The following is a 16,434-nucleotide window of genomic DNA, read 5'->3' as shown; positions in this document are numbered from 1 at the left end:
AGATTAGTGTATATGGAAATGCATGCAACCAACCGGCAGCAAAAGGCTAATCCTAAACAGATCGCGTCGAAAACCGCGGAAATGTGCTGCTTTAGGCGGGTTGTGTCGGCTTTATTGCTTCTCGGGTACATATCCGGGGATTCGCTGCAAGATGTATAAGCTTGACATGTATGACTTCCCCGTGTACGCGATACTTTTCAAGCAACGAGCGTTTTGTTTAAGGATTCCTTCTTTCGCAGAGGATCGGAGGCCGCCTGTGATCCAGGACGGTTGTGTGCAGACCAAAAAGATGACAAACGTGTTGATGTGCTCAGTAAAAAACAGAATCTGCCTCTTTTCTTGTACTTTTGGGTATTCCATATTCTGTTAAAGATGTTACTCTTCTCCTAATATGTTGTTTCGGGAGGGGTACCTGACAATCCGATACATGGGGCCACGTTGCGTCCGGAGGTTCGGCCTGTTTGCTTACTTGGCAACTTCCCATCCAGCTACAGCAGAGTACCGAGGACACTCCCCTGTTCCAGTGAATTTTGGATGCAGACATTTCCTCTGACATTTGCCTGTCTTGTGAACATTTTCCCATGAAAGGCAGGATGCTGCGGAACCCCCGGTACGCGAAAATACTCACTTTTCGTGGAACTTGCCGCGAAACAACAGCAGAATGCGCTCGGTGCCCACGTGCGCCGGAAGGAATGTTCACTTTCAATTCCGTTTAACTGTTTGGAGAAGTTTTTCGAAAGCGTCTCAACTTTTCCTCAGGGCCCTTGTTAGCAAGACACCACACTGCACAACGTTGCCGTTGTGCTGAGTTGCACAGCTTTGTTTACATTCGTCTGTTGAATGGGGCATATTGACATGTCAGTGTCCTCTTGGGCTTGGAGATTACGTGTCCTCGGGGAAATGGTTACGTCCGAACGGGAAAATGTCGTGTGCCAAGACCCAGGATCCTGCACACCTTGAACTTCTTTGGATCTCTATATGTCGTTAACTCTTCTCAGCAGTATGGGAGAAATAAGACCGGACAGAAGTAGGTGTACTGCCAGGTTCTGCCGGATCAAGTTCTCTAGCCTGAGTGTTAGAGATTATTCCAGGCGTGTGTTAGTGCCCAAGCGAAACGTCTACGGTGAGGAAAAGCCCCACCTGTTCTTGCAGTTGTTATTATGTCTCGATTTGATATTTCCACAACGGGAGGTCTTCGGGCAGAGGAAAGCATTGCCAGTGGGATCCGCTTTCGCACATTGATTACAGCAGAGTGTCGCTCGCTCACTGAAGTCTCTTTGAATTTCTTTTCTCCGCCGTCTACCCCTTTTCTGAATGAACAACTCGTTCCTGTCCCTGCTGCAATATACTGTCCTATCGATCGTCTGACAGAAACACGGTCTTCTGCGAATTCGGAAGACAGCCCACGTATCTTCAGGAAGAGGATTACGTCTTCGTCGCTTTGAGGAAACAAAAATGCCCAATTTCTTTCACGCCGAAAACCGATCTACCTGTTCACCTAAAGACTCTGGCAGTCTACTTTGCTTCTCTGTCGGCCCGCTGTTCCTGCCTTGATATCCATGGTTGTGTGTTAGACATGGGGTGCAAGCAGAGCATACCATTCAAAGAGACTCGAAAGGATGCGATCGAACGCCCTTCTCCTCTCTCTGTTCCTTCGTATTCTGAAACGACTGGGACGCACCCGTCTAGACAGGTCGCTGCTTCACAATCCGGGAAGGACGAAAGGGGGCAAAATCTGCACAGACATGTTACTTTGCGGGGGAGCTCTACTTTCGGAGTTGGAGAGGCAACTGAGTCGCACGAGAATAGTTTTAAAGTGCCACAGAGTTCATCATCCAGCGCAAAAAAAGCAGGCGCCTCCTCAGTTCCACCTTCTCTTGAGTCTCACTCAGGAGCATCAGCCGATACTGATCCTACACGCGCTGGGTCGGGAAAACCGTGTCGGCGAAAAGCAGGAGTGAACAGTTCTGAAAAAGAGGAGTTGTCTTCTGAGCCACCATCACAGGAGACGGATCTATCTTCTTGCAAGTTCCGAAATTGTCGTATGCCTGGTCGTCGCCAAGAGGCAGCAATTTCTTGCAGAGAAACACGGCACGCGCAGGCTTTTTTGGGATCGGTTCCGAGAGATAGCAAGAGAGAACAGTGCCGTTCAGCAAACCCAGGATTGCTGCATGTACTGGAATACCGGACAGAAGAAGAAGGATTCCCCATCTCTACAACGAACTTAGTCAAGGACACACTCCAAGGGATGCTACCACAGCATCATAAGAAATGTAGAGATCCGTCGGACTCTATGGGGGGCCCTGAAGAGGAACCACAGAACAGAGAGGAAGCACGCTGCGTCGCGCGGTTTCAGGAAGTGAAGCGAGTTGAAGTTTCATGTACCACGCCTGATATTGACAGCGCTGATCGTACGCAGCCACGATCCGGAGAATCGAAAGAATTCATAATATCTCATTTTTCAGCCAAGCAGAGACATACCACCGACACCAGGGCTATGCATGAGCTAAGTCACGTGTATAGGGTATTAGGAAACAAGAGACCGCAGAATGCTTACGGTAGATGTAGGCTCAATTACCCGGATTTTTTTATTTGTCTTTTTAAACAACAGGCCACTAATGAACTTCTAACCTGATTCTGTTCTCCAATATACAACCATACATTCGTCGTCCTGTTAGGGCAGTCTGGCGACCAGCAGGGCTCGAGCAGATGTATTCTTATGCTTGACCCGTCTGCTGCGTACTTGACAAATAGATTCTCTCAAAAGTTATTTGGTCGTGTTCGAAGATTTAAATTAATATTCTTTCTCGATCACCGTTTCCTCTCTATTATCTGCCTGTTGTATTCAGAGTGTGGCTGTCTTTTTGCGGTCCGTTCTCCCTTCGTGCTCACACGTGGAGGCAGCCCTGTTTCTCGATGCGTTTTTCCTATTCGAGACCTCTCGCTTGTTTCACCTTCCCCCTTGTTTTCTTGTTTCCCATCCACTACAGGCCACAGTTCGTCAAGCGACGAAGAAACCTGTTGCGCCCGCCGAGAATGTGATTCATCAACGGCCGTGAACTACAGCTTCATTGCTCGCCCTACTCCGTGCCGTCAACCCTGGGAATTGGACGCTGATGGCCGATGGACACAGACCGGCGTTCTTCCCCGCGAAAAATTGATTGAGGTTCGCCGCACACCCGTTCCGCAGCAAACTACTAATCAGGGAAGTATTCCGAGGCGGTTTCGCTCTCCCGGTCACCCGGGAGAGGCCTTTCCACCGGGCAGCGCATCCTCCCTCTATTTTGGAATACCAGGCCGGCGACCACCAGAAGGCCAATTCTTTCCACTTACCGAGCAGAGTCACAGAGCCTGCCGTGCGGTCGCTCTTGTTTATAAGGCTGAGAAACAAAGGCGTGCGAGTTGTGGGCCGACCACCGGGAGTTACCACCCGACAGGGTACGTCGCAACGAACGAAGCCGTGGCCTCGAAATTTCGAGAGTTACGAGCCCAGAAACACACGACAGCAGTCCCTTCGACTGACAGCAGCCCCCGTTTCAATAGAAATCAACGAAGGGAAGACGGAGGTGCACAAGGCCGCTACGTCGCCGAGTGGAGCGGAGAGGATTCTGGCGAGCTAAGGGGTGAACCCACGAATGGCGACCTCGCTTGTTGCACAGAAGTTCACACAGCACTTGGTGATAATCTGTATTATCTGGTGAGTCACACAAAGAGAGAAAAGGACACAACAAGTGACGTGACAGGGTTCTAGTCAACCCATTGTCTACTGGTCTACCGAGAGGGGTCACGGAGAAAACATTGTTGACAGACTGTGATCTTGATCAAAGCAATTTTTTTTACTAGACACAAGACGTGGGATCAAAATCATCGGGGGAGCCGCTCGTTCTTGACAGGATGGATACACAATGGCATTAAAACTTTATTCCTGATGGAGAAAGCGTGCCACGTATAGGCCCGTGGTTTTAGTCTAGAGACAAGAGACGGTTTGTGCCTCTTTCCAAAACACATCGCCTTCTTATTTCTTCCAAACACACAGCCTCCGGTATCACATGCGATATATTGCAGTTGAAGGAGACGCGCACGGTGAGAGTATCGGAAGCAGAGACGACTTGCAAAATATGCACACATTTGGAAGCGTATGCAGGTGCATGTCACCCTGTTTATGTTGTCACTGAGTTTTTTTCAAACGCCCTACACCGTACTGGATTGTGCGCACAGTAAGCTCCAGGCAGACGAGACCAGAAAACACAGGGTTTCTTCATCACGAAAGGCAACATCGATATCATGTAATGCTTCAGAGATACCCTTTGTAGAAAGCGATTCTTTACCTTCAGCATATTTATTGTTCTTCTGTTTTAACGTGAATGCCCGCAGAGGCCAGGGCCCCAAACTGGGTCTCAGCGGTCATCCGCGTCTTGCACAGAGGCAGTGCAGAGAAGTCTCGCCGCCCGCCGCGCCGCCAAAAATGCATTTATTGCCCCTCCTTCAACAAACATGGGTCCTATTCTCCAGTCATGTTGCTAGTCGCGTTTTCTTGCTGAAACAAAGAAGCAACAGGTTTTTTCTTCATCTGTCAAAAGGGAAAGGAAAGCAATTCCTTTTCTTTACATGTCTTGTCAGTTTTGCTCGTCGTGTGAAGCAATAGGTGAATAAAATGCACTGGATATGCGGTCAAACAAATGCGAACCCATTGCATGGTATCCCACGGCGTTATGTGAAACCATTTTTGTTGAATCATTAGTTGTGTGGAGATTGAATACTTCCGCTTCTCTACCCGTCAGCATTCGCCTGGCCATTTTCTTGTGGTTTCACATCTCCGCAACCCTCCAGATGCTGGATGTCTCTGCAAATTTGCTCCAGTTTTCTTTCACGGAAATGTGTGGTAGCTGGTTCACCTTTCGGTTTGATGCTGAAAGTGTTGGTTCGGTAAATGGTCGCCGGGGGATGCGGCATCGGTTGATCTCAAGATTGATGGACAACGTCCAGAGTATGAATGCTTGCGCCTCAGGAACTAACGTATCGACAAGCACTTCCTCGGATTACCATATTATAGACAGAGAACATATTTTTTTTTCGCTCTTCATTATCCCACGATGTCTTCACAACTGCAACATACTACGAAGACCCTACAATATGTTCGAGCACTGAATGCTTTGGCCCAACACAGAGTTGTGTTATTCAGGACCAACATACTTATGACACTGTACGCTGCGAACACTATTGATGTGGATATCTGCCCTTTCGCTGGGGCTCGGAGTCAAGTTCGTGCATAAGGAGAATGAAACAGAAAGCGGACAGTACAATGATCTGATTCATTCCCTACAAATGATTTGCGGATGATAATTCTCTCTGAACAAAAACACGGGGAATCTGACTGCTTCTTCCGAAAACATACATCTCGCGTACACCTGGGACACAATCCACTTCATAATCACCTTGTTTTTTGTGTGCTTCCAGAAAGTCTAAACCTCCTCTCCCAATTCTCTAGATGCGCCTGGATTTTGGAAAATCCAATAAGCCAGAGTATAGGGTACCTGCTAATATATGGAAAGGAGGCGAAGTTTTCCTCTACAGGCGTGAATAAAATGCTCTCAACCGTTGCTTCCTATCTGTACCGTCACTTTCCTGAAGTAACACGTCTAACCGGCTCGGGGATACGAGTCTGCACTTTTTCTGTTTTGTCGAAGCAGTCAAAAACGCAAACCGTGGGCGATCTTGTTTTGTGATTCGACAAACAGCCCACCCTGTAGCCTCCTGTGACTGCTATATCAAACGGTTTCGCATGAGGGGGTGCAGCGATACCTCATGCAGACGTCTCGCGTTTCGAAGGAAATCGCCTCCCATTTGATTTTCTGGGAAGCGAATCACGGAGCGTACGTAACTTTCAGTGTGTTCCTCCTCTTTGTGCGGCGGCTTCCTTGCTTCATACGGCTGAGGTTTTTCTCCGCAGAGTCTCCAATATGTGAGAGAAGTGTGGTAACGGGATATTGCCAGAGAAAAGCATGTCAATTCATGCGTTGCTGCAGCTTCGTTTAGGACACGAGCAACAGTACGCAGACGCGAAGGGATGTACGCCCAAACACTACATTCACGCAAGCCCTGTACACCCAGCCCTCTGAGTGACCAACAAACAGGAAAGTGAAAGGGAAAAAGTGCGCTTGGCAGCCTCACCAAACAGTTCCCACGGGCACAAATTCAGGTCGAGTTTCCTGATAAACATGGAGACTACAAGAAGGCCTGAAATTGTTAATTTTTCTCCAATTCTGCCAGGCGACGCTCTAGGTCAGACACCTCTGCATCGAGCTCCTTCCTCCGCTGCAGCTTCTGCATACACCACAGAAACACGACTACCTCCAACGCCATTATCCGGGAGAGCTGCTGGAACACCACCTCCTCGGGAGCGCGCATTACGGGCAAGCGCAAAAAACTACATCCGTACGGAGACCCCAGAATTCCTGCACCCATCCAGGTACAATGTCGCGCATATGCCAGGATCCAATCACGCAGATGAACGACGCCCTTCTTCCATAACTTCACCCACTTTGCGTTCCACAGAGAGGGCCGAAGAGTCAGTACTCCTTGAACCGATAAGTATTTCGTGTACACATTCTTCTTAAACCACAAATTGTAAAACCGGTAGACTGGCTCTTGGCGCGATAAGAACTCTGGCAACTACTCGTAGAGCTCTGCATTTGCCAGGAAAACTCTTTGGCTCCGCAGTATTCGTGTTTCGCAGTCGACCAGGTGTTTTGTAGACAAACACCGGAGCACGCGTCGTTTGTCTCCGCAGATTTGAAGCCAGAATATGCAAAAGAAGCAATCGGATACGCAGCCTCAGTCATTGCTCCCCCTCCGTAACGCGGTGACGCTCGAGACGGAACCAAGATCTCTATCCTTTTCACACGGGAGCGGAACGCGTGCGCACAAGTCGACACACATACGGGAAGGGCGCTGTGGACTCACACTCGACTGTTCGGCGCCGAGAGTCTGGCCGCCGTCCACTTTCTGTTGGAGCGCCTCAATTTCCTTCAGCTTCTTCTTCAGGTTCCTCACTCTGCACGTCCACCCAGACGCCCACAACACCACGCACCAAAGACGGCGTTTCTGTGCCGCAAAGACCTTCAACAGAGTCTGCATGCCTTGATCCACAGAGGTGACTCCGGCGCACCTCGTGGAGAGAACATCGGCGTCAAGCGGGCGCCAGCGGAAAACGCGAACCGTTGTCCCCGCCTTGAATGCAAACGCCGAGTCCTCCGCCACGGCACGACAAGAGAAGAACAGCCCCAATGAAACCCCGACGCAAGAGTTGCCGCCGCTCACAACCTACAGCCAGAACGCCAGTGGAGAGATGCACAATGTCTGCTGGGACGCAGCCCTACATGGCTCTCCCGTCTCTCCTTCTTGCTCGCACTTAGACCTATACATGAATATATATATATATATATATATATATACATAATAAGGGTTTGCATTCACATGTGCGTAGGATGACTTCCTGGAAGTGAGTCTCCAATGGAGACGCTGATTTCTTTTCCCCCGCCTACAGGCGGTTTCTCACCGTTTCTTTAGACTTTCACTTTCTGACACTTGCGGCGCTTCCTTCTCTTCCTGGTCGCCTGCCACGCTCAAATTCTGCATGCCTTGGCAGAGTTCGTCGGCTTCACTGGTTACTTTGTGTGCGTCAGAGCCTCCAGGGCGTTTCTCCTTCGCGCTAGACCCTGCAGACTTGATGCCTCTCTCCTTTTCCTCGCCTTTGTTTTTCTGGCGAGTCGACGCCGGAGCGCCTCCGCCGCGCTTGCCGTTTAAACCCGGCGACGACGCGGCCGGCGAGTATCCGGGAGGGAAAGTCGAGGCAGCCAACCCTGGGATGCTTCCAGCTCCGGGCACTTGCCGCTCGCTCCGAGACAGTTGCTGTCGCGTTTGGAACGTCCGGCGTTCATCCTGTTGCGCAACGAAAAGGCAAGCAATGACGCACGCGCCTCACGAAAACAAGCAAGTCCCCTTTCCCCCTCACCACCGCGACCTCAACACACTCCACGCACTCCACGCTCGCGTCGCAGTTCCGCTCTCAACCCTCCTGCATTTTAGAAGAGACAGACCGCCTTCTTCTTCGAACGCATGTAGATATATATAGCAGAGTCAACTCGCCATCACTGTCTCTCCAAATCCACACACACACGCTTACTTACATGACAGATCTAGATATCAATATATAGATGTAAATGTATATGTATATGTATATATATATATATATATGGATGACATTCCGCTTTATTTACCAGCGGGATGTATCCTGCGCGGACGCGGATTTCCTTTCTGTACGTGCCGTCTGGCCTGCGTGATCCTGGGATGATTTTCTCTCCAGTCGTCATGTCGACGAGGTACCGCTCGCCCATGTCACTTCGCTCCTCGACGCGAATGCTGCCGTCGGTGCGCCCGTCTAACTCCGGAAATCGCCCAGGAACTCGGCCCCGGCTGGGGGACCCGGCCGCCCCATCCATCGCGCCCTCGCGAAAGGCCCGCATGCTGTCAGAGGAATAAGAGAGTTGAAAAGCGGAAAGAGCCAGTAAAACACGCCCAGAGACGGCAAAGGCAGCGGAATGCAGAGACACAGACGACCACGCAGGTTCTTCTTTTTGGCGGGAGGCCGGCGACGGACTACACAAACGGGACGCGAAAAAAAAAGAGGCAAGAGACACCAGAAAGAAAGGGAAGAAAGGAGAGGAAGAGAGAGATCTGTGACTTGCACGTCTGTGACTGGAGTTTGAGTCCTTAGACCGCACGCGATTCTGAGACTGCTGCCAGCATTGAAAGCGCTTGGAGGCCTGGCCGCTTCAGGTGCAAGCCTGGGGAAGATGCACGAAGAATTTCTGTACGACCAAGGCACTGGCGAGTCTACGCATGCAGAAACTCGTCGCTGGCGCGCCCGATGGGCACGGGAAGGTTTAAAGGCGAATCTTTGAAGGCGAAAATTGAGCGACTCTGCATCGAGCCCGCGGGAGAACCCCGTCAAACGTTCGTTCGAAACGGAACGGAGAAAAGCAACGCAGACTTAGAACGAGAAAGACCGGCCAACCAGAACCAGACAGGAGACAGCAACACAACAGAGACAAAACAGAAACAGCGAGGAAGATTTGCAGCCCAGGAATTCCGAGAAACCCTGAAAGCGAGATATATAACCTCCCAGTCTCCCAGCGCCTTTGGGGCCAGCGAGGAGAAAAAGAAAAGACACAGGCTGGGGAAGAACGACGACAAGAGCGAAGAACAAGCTGGACAATCTCTTCTGCACTTCGTTGCAGCGGTGTCGGCCGTCTCGAGCAACCGCGGGGGAGAAGACTCTTCTGTGGTCTTCGCTGAGCCGGCCTTCTTCTTTCGAACAGACAACCCACGCGACACGACGATCAAACACAGACAATCAAAGCGCCGACGAGGAAGTGCCGCTGGTCGGTCTGGATCCTCGGGAGTCTCAAAGTGCTCGCTGAACAGTCAAAGAGGCCGTTTTGAAAGGACTCCTCGGTCGCCGGGCTTTTCGCGAAGAGTCTCTCGGTGCGTTCCCCTGGCCCGTCTCTCTGTGTTTCCCCTGAAAACCGGCGAAATTGAAGACACGAAACGCACGGAAGGCTGAAAAGGCAAGCACCGGCAAGACGCAACGAAAAACCTCGAGAGCAGACACACGCAAATCACTTGCCTGGTCACTGCGGTTTATGCTGCCTTGGTGCCAGTCAACCAAACAGCCTGCTTAATATTTTCAGGATTCGGGCCGCTGCATGCGACCCGCGAATCCGCGAAAAGCGTGCGGCGTGTCTCTTCGCGGTGCATCTGCATGCCCCCCTCCACGTCATGTTCGAAACGGAAGGGGCAGCGGAAACGCGAAACGACAAACAGCACGGGCGGTTTTTCCGGTGACTGGACCTGCTGCCTTTCTGGTCCTTTCCTGACTGGGAAATGTGGAAAATGTGGACGAGAGGAACCAAACGCGCGGAAGAGTCGACATTGGCAGCGTGCTTCACTGGCAGGCACGCCGGGACAATCTTCCAAAGTCTCTCGAGGTTTTTCGTCCTTTAGAGCAAAGCCCTGCTGCTTCTGTTTTCGTTTTCGCTTCTCTATTTTCGAATCTCTTCTTTCCACCATTTCGTGTTTCTCCGGTGTACGGACACCCCAACGCCTGGTGAGACACCGCACCGCCCGCCTCGCTGGCGGTGAGTCGCAAGTGTGCGTGTCTCCGCGGCAAAATCTGCCTTTTCCCGCGTTTCGCCCGGAAATACGTGGCCGAGACAGGGCTGCATCTCATTGCAAGCGCCGCCAGTCTGACCTCCGCGAAATCGAAACGCGTTTCGACCAGATTTTCGTCCCTGTCATGAACGGCTGCCCGAGTTGGCGCGCGGCCGAACCCGTGCCCGGCATCGAGCCTCAGACGCCAGTCTCTCCTCGCCGGGATCAAACGAGCGTGGCTCCACAGAGGGAAAACGGCGCTTTCCACTCTCTGGCCGTGGATGCTCAGCGCTATCGAGCCCCTTCTTCCCAACTCGGACGCAGACTCGCCTCACGTTTTCCTGGCGACGATATGGGTGCACACAGCCCCGAGGCAGGCGGCGTCTTACGCGAGAGAGGCGCCGAGGAACCGTATGCCATTTCCTTCAAGCGAAATCGACAAACTCAGGCCGCCAACGGGGCTACTGGGTCTGCTGAGAGGCACGGCGATTTGACAAGCAAAAGTTTGATGCATGCGACCGCGGCTGCTCCGCGGTGTCCCCTCAGAGAACTCGACAGCTGCGTCTCTGTCTCCTCGCACATCAGATCGCTAACATTCCACAAGCAAGTACGCGAGTGGATAATACTTGAGTCGTCGAGCTTCAACGGCGCTCCACACAACGACAGGTCAGACGATGAACCAACCCGTTTCCTGTTTCCCTCTCCTCTCTCTTCCTTTTCATCTTCTTTCTCCCCCGCGCTTTCTTCGTTTTCCTCTCTTCTTGGTCACGTCGCTCCGGCGTCTCCAGCTTTTGAGTCGGCAGGTGGAGGGGAACCTCGTCGCCATGCACCACTCAACGAAGCCTCTTCTTCCTCTCCGTGTCCAGTCGCCTCCGGCGTAAAAGCATCCACGGAGAATTTGGAGCTTCCAGAGACTCCTGGCGCCTATGCTGCTTCCTCTTGTGCGCATGTGCCTGGATCCGCCGTCAGCCCGGAAGAGAAAGACGCGGTCGATCTCGCCGCCCTCGCGCACTTGCGCACGCAGCTAGTTGGACTCCTCGCGCGGGCGACGCCGACCGAGAGAGAGGCGCTTCGAAGAGGCCTGCACGCTGCCGGGAAAGACCAAGGGCTGCGCCTGGACCAGACTGATTGGCTCTACCTTTCGGTTCTCTTTCAAGTGCCTGCCTTTCTGCAGACTGCAACTCGAGCGACTGGAGCTCGCCGACCGCGGGACGAGCCCAGAGAGCGCGACAAGCTGAAACAGCCACAGTGTGGAAACAGTGAGGAGGGAGAAGGCGACACGGAACAATCGAGCGGTGACGTGGCTGCGCATGCAACGACGGCAGAGAGACGGAGAACCGTGCTTAAACAGAATGGGACAGAGCAGGATGGCAGCGAGAGGAAGGGAGGCGAAAGGGTGACGGAGGCAGACCCTCGCGGGGGCCCGAATCTCTGGGAACGTTGGGGAGAACACAACTGCGAGTCGATTTTGTCCGCGCAAGGAAGAGCCGTTCTCGGTGCTGTACGTACACTCCAACAGTGGGCGCTCTCTCACCCTCTCGACTGCCACGCTGGTTCCCCTGTTTGCTCTTCTCGCTCTTTGCCTCTTCACCAAACCGTCGCGTGGCTTCTCCAGGCTGCTCTGGAGCTTCTCGCGCACGAGAGCGAGGCAAGGTTGGAGCGGAAGGGAGAGAGAGAGGCGAGCAGCTGGTGCGAAGAAAAAGAAAACGGCGCCCCCGGAGAAAGGAGAGGGGCGGGAGTCTGCGGTCAGTTCTGCGCCGGGGAAGACGGACTAGGCCTCGCCGACGGCAGGAGCGGGAGAAGAGAAGCGTCTGCCATTCCTTTTGTTGCACGGGGATCCGAAAGAAACAGAGAAGGGCGGCGGGTTTCCTTGGCACTTCTCCAGCGCCTCTTCTTCTGGACGGCCAGTCCCCACCCGCCCTTGCAAGCTCTCGCCTTTTCCATTTGGAGGCAGATCGGACTCTCGACGCATTTCCTTTCCCTGTCGCTCCCCGCTCGTTCGCCGTGTGTCGACGCTTTAGAGTCTTGGAGGAAGGGCGGGCACCCTCCCACGGGAGGCGCATGCGGGTCTGTGGAGCGAGGAGACTCGGCCACGAGCCGACCTGGAGAAGACGGAAACCAGGGTGTTTTCAGGGTGTCCGAGGCAGGCGGTCTCCCGCTTGGGAGGGCGGGACAGGAGACACACGCGCTGGAGAAGAACGCAGAGAGAGGGGTCAACGCGCGAGAACTGCGTCGCGTTTTTCTCCTAGGCAGGGCGTCCATGCATCTTCTCGACTGTCTCTTCCTGCTGGCCACACGAGCCCCGCAGTGGGGTGTACTGGCGACTAACGAGGATCTAGGAAACAAGACGGAAGGCGAACAGAGAGACCAGGTACATGGAGACGGCGGAGCTCCTTGCGCGCCACCGGGCGTTCGCTCTCAGGGGAAAACGATGGGGACGAAGAGAGGAGACAAGGAAGAGGCCGAAGTTCTTCGAGGCACCGAGGCGCGTTCTCTCTCTCCTCTCCTTCTCCAGTTCGCGCCCTCGCTGTCCCAGCTGCATCTTCTGCAGTGCCTCGGCGCTGCGCTGGAGATTGCCAGCGAGGAGGCTCGGAGAGAACTCCTCGCTAAGCGCTTGCTGCCCTACGCCGTCCGTACCATCTCCTCTTTGAAGCATGGGGCTCCCTCTCGAGCACCCGAAGGCGAGAACGCGGGAGGCGATACAGACCAAGAGGGGCAAGAAGGAAACGAAGGAGGCGGAAAAGAGAGTGCGCCCGAGCGAAAGACAGGCCGTATCGTCGAACAGCGCAGGCTGCCAGAGAGAGCCACTTCGGTGCTCATGCTGCTGGAGATGCTTCAGAGCCTTCCAGCCTCTTTTCTTGCTTGCCCAGGTCGCCTCCAGAGCCGAGGGAAGCAAGATTCGAAAGTGAACAAGACGCCCAGCTTTTCTCGCTCGTGTGAGGACACCTCTAAGGAGAATGGCTGCGACCTTCCGTCTCCATGTGTTTCCTCGCAGCAGGGCGGCGGGGCGGCAGATCTTGCCGACGGCTCTCCGGGGTGTACAGACACCTTGATGGGGTGTATGGACAGCCTGCTAGAGGCGCTACTCGAGATAGCGTTTGACCGAGCGATCGCCCAACAAAATCGGCAGACGGCAAGTCGGAACGAGCTCCTCAACGGGCTCTCCGCTTCACTCCAACGAAGAATCGACACCACACTTAAGAGGACTCGGGAAGGGGCGTCGTACCTCCGCTCCCGCCCTCACAGCGAAACGCCTTCCTCTCCGTCTTTGCTGGGGTGCCAGAGTCCGGTCTCTGCTTTTTCCCGAAAGTCCCCGATCCCAGACGCTTCCGAAGGCACGAAGCATTTGAGCGGAAATGGAGACGCGCCTCCAGCAAACGGGTCCACAGCGGCGGACGTGCGCGTGATGGAGAAAGTGAGGAATTTGCTGAGCCCGGATCGCGTGTGCGAGGCCCTCCGAGGTGTACATACACCTGAAGTCGATGAAGAGCGGATCGCTGTGGAGCTCGTGTGTCGCTTTTGCACTTCCGCGCTCCGCTGGAGAGACAGCAGCCGGCTGCCCGGATGCATTGTGTCTCGCCACTCTGTCGAACTTGCGTCCTTCCTCGAGCACTATCTCTGCAGTCCGCAACACGTCGCTCGAGGCTTCCTGTCGCCAGCGTTTTGCAGCGGGAGAGTTAGAGGGGAACCCGGCCAGCGAAAAGGCGGAGACGAACGCAGCAGAGGCACAACGACCTCTCTCCTCTTCGCCGCCGCCCTCGCCGTCTGCTGCTGCGCCTCTGTGGGGCACGACAGCCAGGAAGAGCGCGCAGCCGAGACCGCAGGCGCCCGACGAGCGGCGAAAGAGGGCGAAGACTCGACGGAAGATCTGAACGGGCGGGGAGCCGGAGACAGAGAGAGCAGCACAGAGAGACACATCGAGAGACTGTGGTGGGTGATCGAGGGAGGCCTAGGGCCGATGCTTCGCAGACGGCCGGACTTTCTTCTTCGCGCTCTGATGAACGGTGAGTCGGCGCAAATGATTTCGCGAAGAAGACAACGACGCAACGGATCGGAAAAGGCATAGATGCGATCTGGCGTCTCTGAGAGAACATGAAACAGGATAACGCAGGCGCAATCGCCCCCGTTTTTCGCGCTGCGGAACACCAGCGAGAAGCCAAGGCAAAGGTGTTCGAAGGAACGCTACGCTAGTTCAGACAACGATGGGTCAAAAAACACTTGAGTAGAGCACACCCGCGTAGAGTGGTCAGCGCTGAGTGAGTCTTCGAAGTGAAAATACGGAGGAACTGGAGAGGCAGCCTCTGAAGGGGTCAACTCCCGGGAAGAGACAGGAAAGACCGTGCTGCCTTGTTCTGCTCTCTGGCCTTTTCTCGCCCAAAAAAATAGTCGCGTCTCTTCTTGTCTGTTGGACCCGGCTGCCTGGGGCCCCGAGTCGGCTCGTTTACGAGTGCATGCCGACGAGAATCGAGAGCGTGCGTGGAAAGAGATTCGAGGAGCCGAGAACGAGGGCGGCGTTCGAGGGTGCGTGTAGAAACGTAAGGCTCAGAGGCCATCCGCTATCTGTGCCGTACATACACCAGGACAGAAAGGGGACCTGCGACAAATGCATCGACTTAGATTGCACAGTGACGCTTCCGGCGGCACAGCCATCCCGCCTGCGTCGATTAGGCGCTGACGGGAGAGAGGGAAGGAACGGAACCAAAGAGGAAACTCCGAAGCGCAAACGATGCCGAACTCCGCTGTTCCGTTTTTGTTTTCAGCGATCGTGTTCTTGGGCACGGACGGCCGAGGCACCTGCCGTCTGCTTCCGCGCCTGCTTCGCGCCTCGGAGGCCGCCGCAACGCTGCTCGAGGCGTCTGGCCCTCTCCTACCGCTTCGAACTCTCCGCGCATGCATTTCGGTTTTCCAAAACGCCTCCGGAGAGGTGCGCCCTTCTGCGCGCTGGAGCGCACCTTCCGACCCCACACAGGTCGCCTCTTCCGCCGACAAGATGCCGGCTGGCGCGTTGTCTCTGTCTCCGGCAGGGGTCAAAGACGGGAAGGAGACTGGACTCCTCGGAGGCGCGGGAAAGCATCTGGAGAGCCACGGAGACACCGGGGCAGGGAGCGGAGGAGTTGGATCAGCTGAGAGGCAGGAAGAGCGGAGAAAACTCACTCAGTGTGTTTTGAGGCACGCGGAGGCTGCTCTCCGTCGGGGTGCCCTGGCTGCCTGGCGAGAGGAGCCGGAGTGGGAAGAAGAGGAGCGGAAGCGCGAGAGGCCGCTGGACGAGGGCGTGGATTCCGCAGACTCGGGACAAGATGCGAGGCGAAGAAGGACGGGGACAGAAGAGACCAAGGCGCGGGAAGTGGCGAGACTGCGCAGGCAGGCGTCCAGCGACGACGCGAGCGCCACAGGAGGCCGTGGAAGCGATGCGTCTAACTGCCCCAGTCGCAGAGACGAGAAAGAGGAACAAGAGACAGAGATGGAAGAGGACGAAGAGGAAGGCAAGGGGAGATCGAGAGGCGAGCCTGTTTCGCGGAAAAGACGAGGAGAGAAGGCAGAGAGAGAAGACTTCCTTCGCTCCGTCTTGAGGCGACTCGGCATGGCAGCTCGACAGGTCGAAGAACACCACGGATTCGCAGCCCTTGAACTTCGAGGTAAGGTCTCAGCAGGGAAAGAGGCATCGCTCAGACAAAGCGAGAGACTTTCTAGACAGAAAACGAACGTCTTCCGCTTCGGGGACAGACTCGCACGTCCACTGGCGCGCGCTGTGTGTATGTACAACCCGGGACGCGCGGCTCCATACATCGAGGCCGCGACTTGGTTTGCAGTTTTGTATGCGAGGATCCCTCACAGCAAGAAACCGCTTCTCCGAAAACGTCTGCGGTGCGAATTCAGAGTCTCAGAAAAGCATCTACTAGACTGGTTCTTCTACCAAGGCATGGTAGATTGTACTTATATATATATATATATATATATATAGGAAAAGTGTCGAAAAGATCTACGCTGTTCCCTACCTGTACTCTCCTTATCTGTATATATATGCTTTGCGTGGTGTGTGTATAGATAGTTTATCGTTTTTCTTGTTCTTCGGGTCTCCTGTCCATGCACTCTCCGGCGCGCGTCGTTCATGTCTCGTTTGTTGCTGCTGTCTCCCCCCCTTCGTAGACTGCGTTGCTCTGCTCGACGAGGAGTTTCTAAGCGCCAGGTCGTAGGCGGGCTCCAGCGCGAGTCTGGCAAGGC

At 54.3% G+C, this 16,434-nt stretch overlaps 2 protein-coding genes across 2 annotated transcripts; one reads left to right on the top strand and one right to left on the bottom strand.

Annotated features, from left to right (window-relative positions):
• Positions 1-6,246: 6,246 nt before the first annotated feature.
• NCLIV_055520 (conserved hypothetical protein) lies at positions 6,247-8,525 on the bottom strand (the record flags this gene model as incomplete). The annotated part of the gene is made up of 4 exons (XM_003885106.1): positions 6,247-6,324; positions 6,964-7,054; positions 7,559-7,941; positions 8,280-8,525. 4 exons carry the CDS (start codon positions 8,523-8,525, stop codon positions 6,247-6,249), a joined length of 798 nt encoding a protein of 265 aa, XP_003885155.1.
• A 1,832-nt stretch (positions 8,526-10,357) lies between these two features.
• Positions 10,358-16,406, top strand: NCLIV_055510 (conserved hypothetical protein; the record flags this gene model as incomplete). The annotated part of the gene is made up of 3 exons (XM_003885105.1): positions 10,358-14,216; positions 14,973-15,848; positions 16,360-16,406. 3 exons carry the CDS (start codon positions 10,358-10,360, stop codon positions 16,404-16,406), a joined length of 4,782 nt encoding a protein of 1,593 aa, XP_003885154.1.
• Positions 16,407-16,434: the final 28 nt, after the last annotated feature.

Source organism: Neospora caninum, chromosome XI (assembly GCF_000208865.1).
Source record: "Neospora caninum Liverpool complete genome, chromosome XI".
Taxonomy (NCBI): Eukaryota; Apicomplexa; class Conoidasida; order Eucoccidiorida; family Sarcocystidae; genus Neospora; species Neospora caninum.
This window is presented reverse-complemented; position numbering and strand designations above follow the sequence as displayed.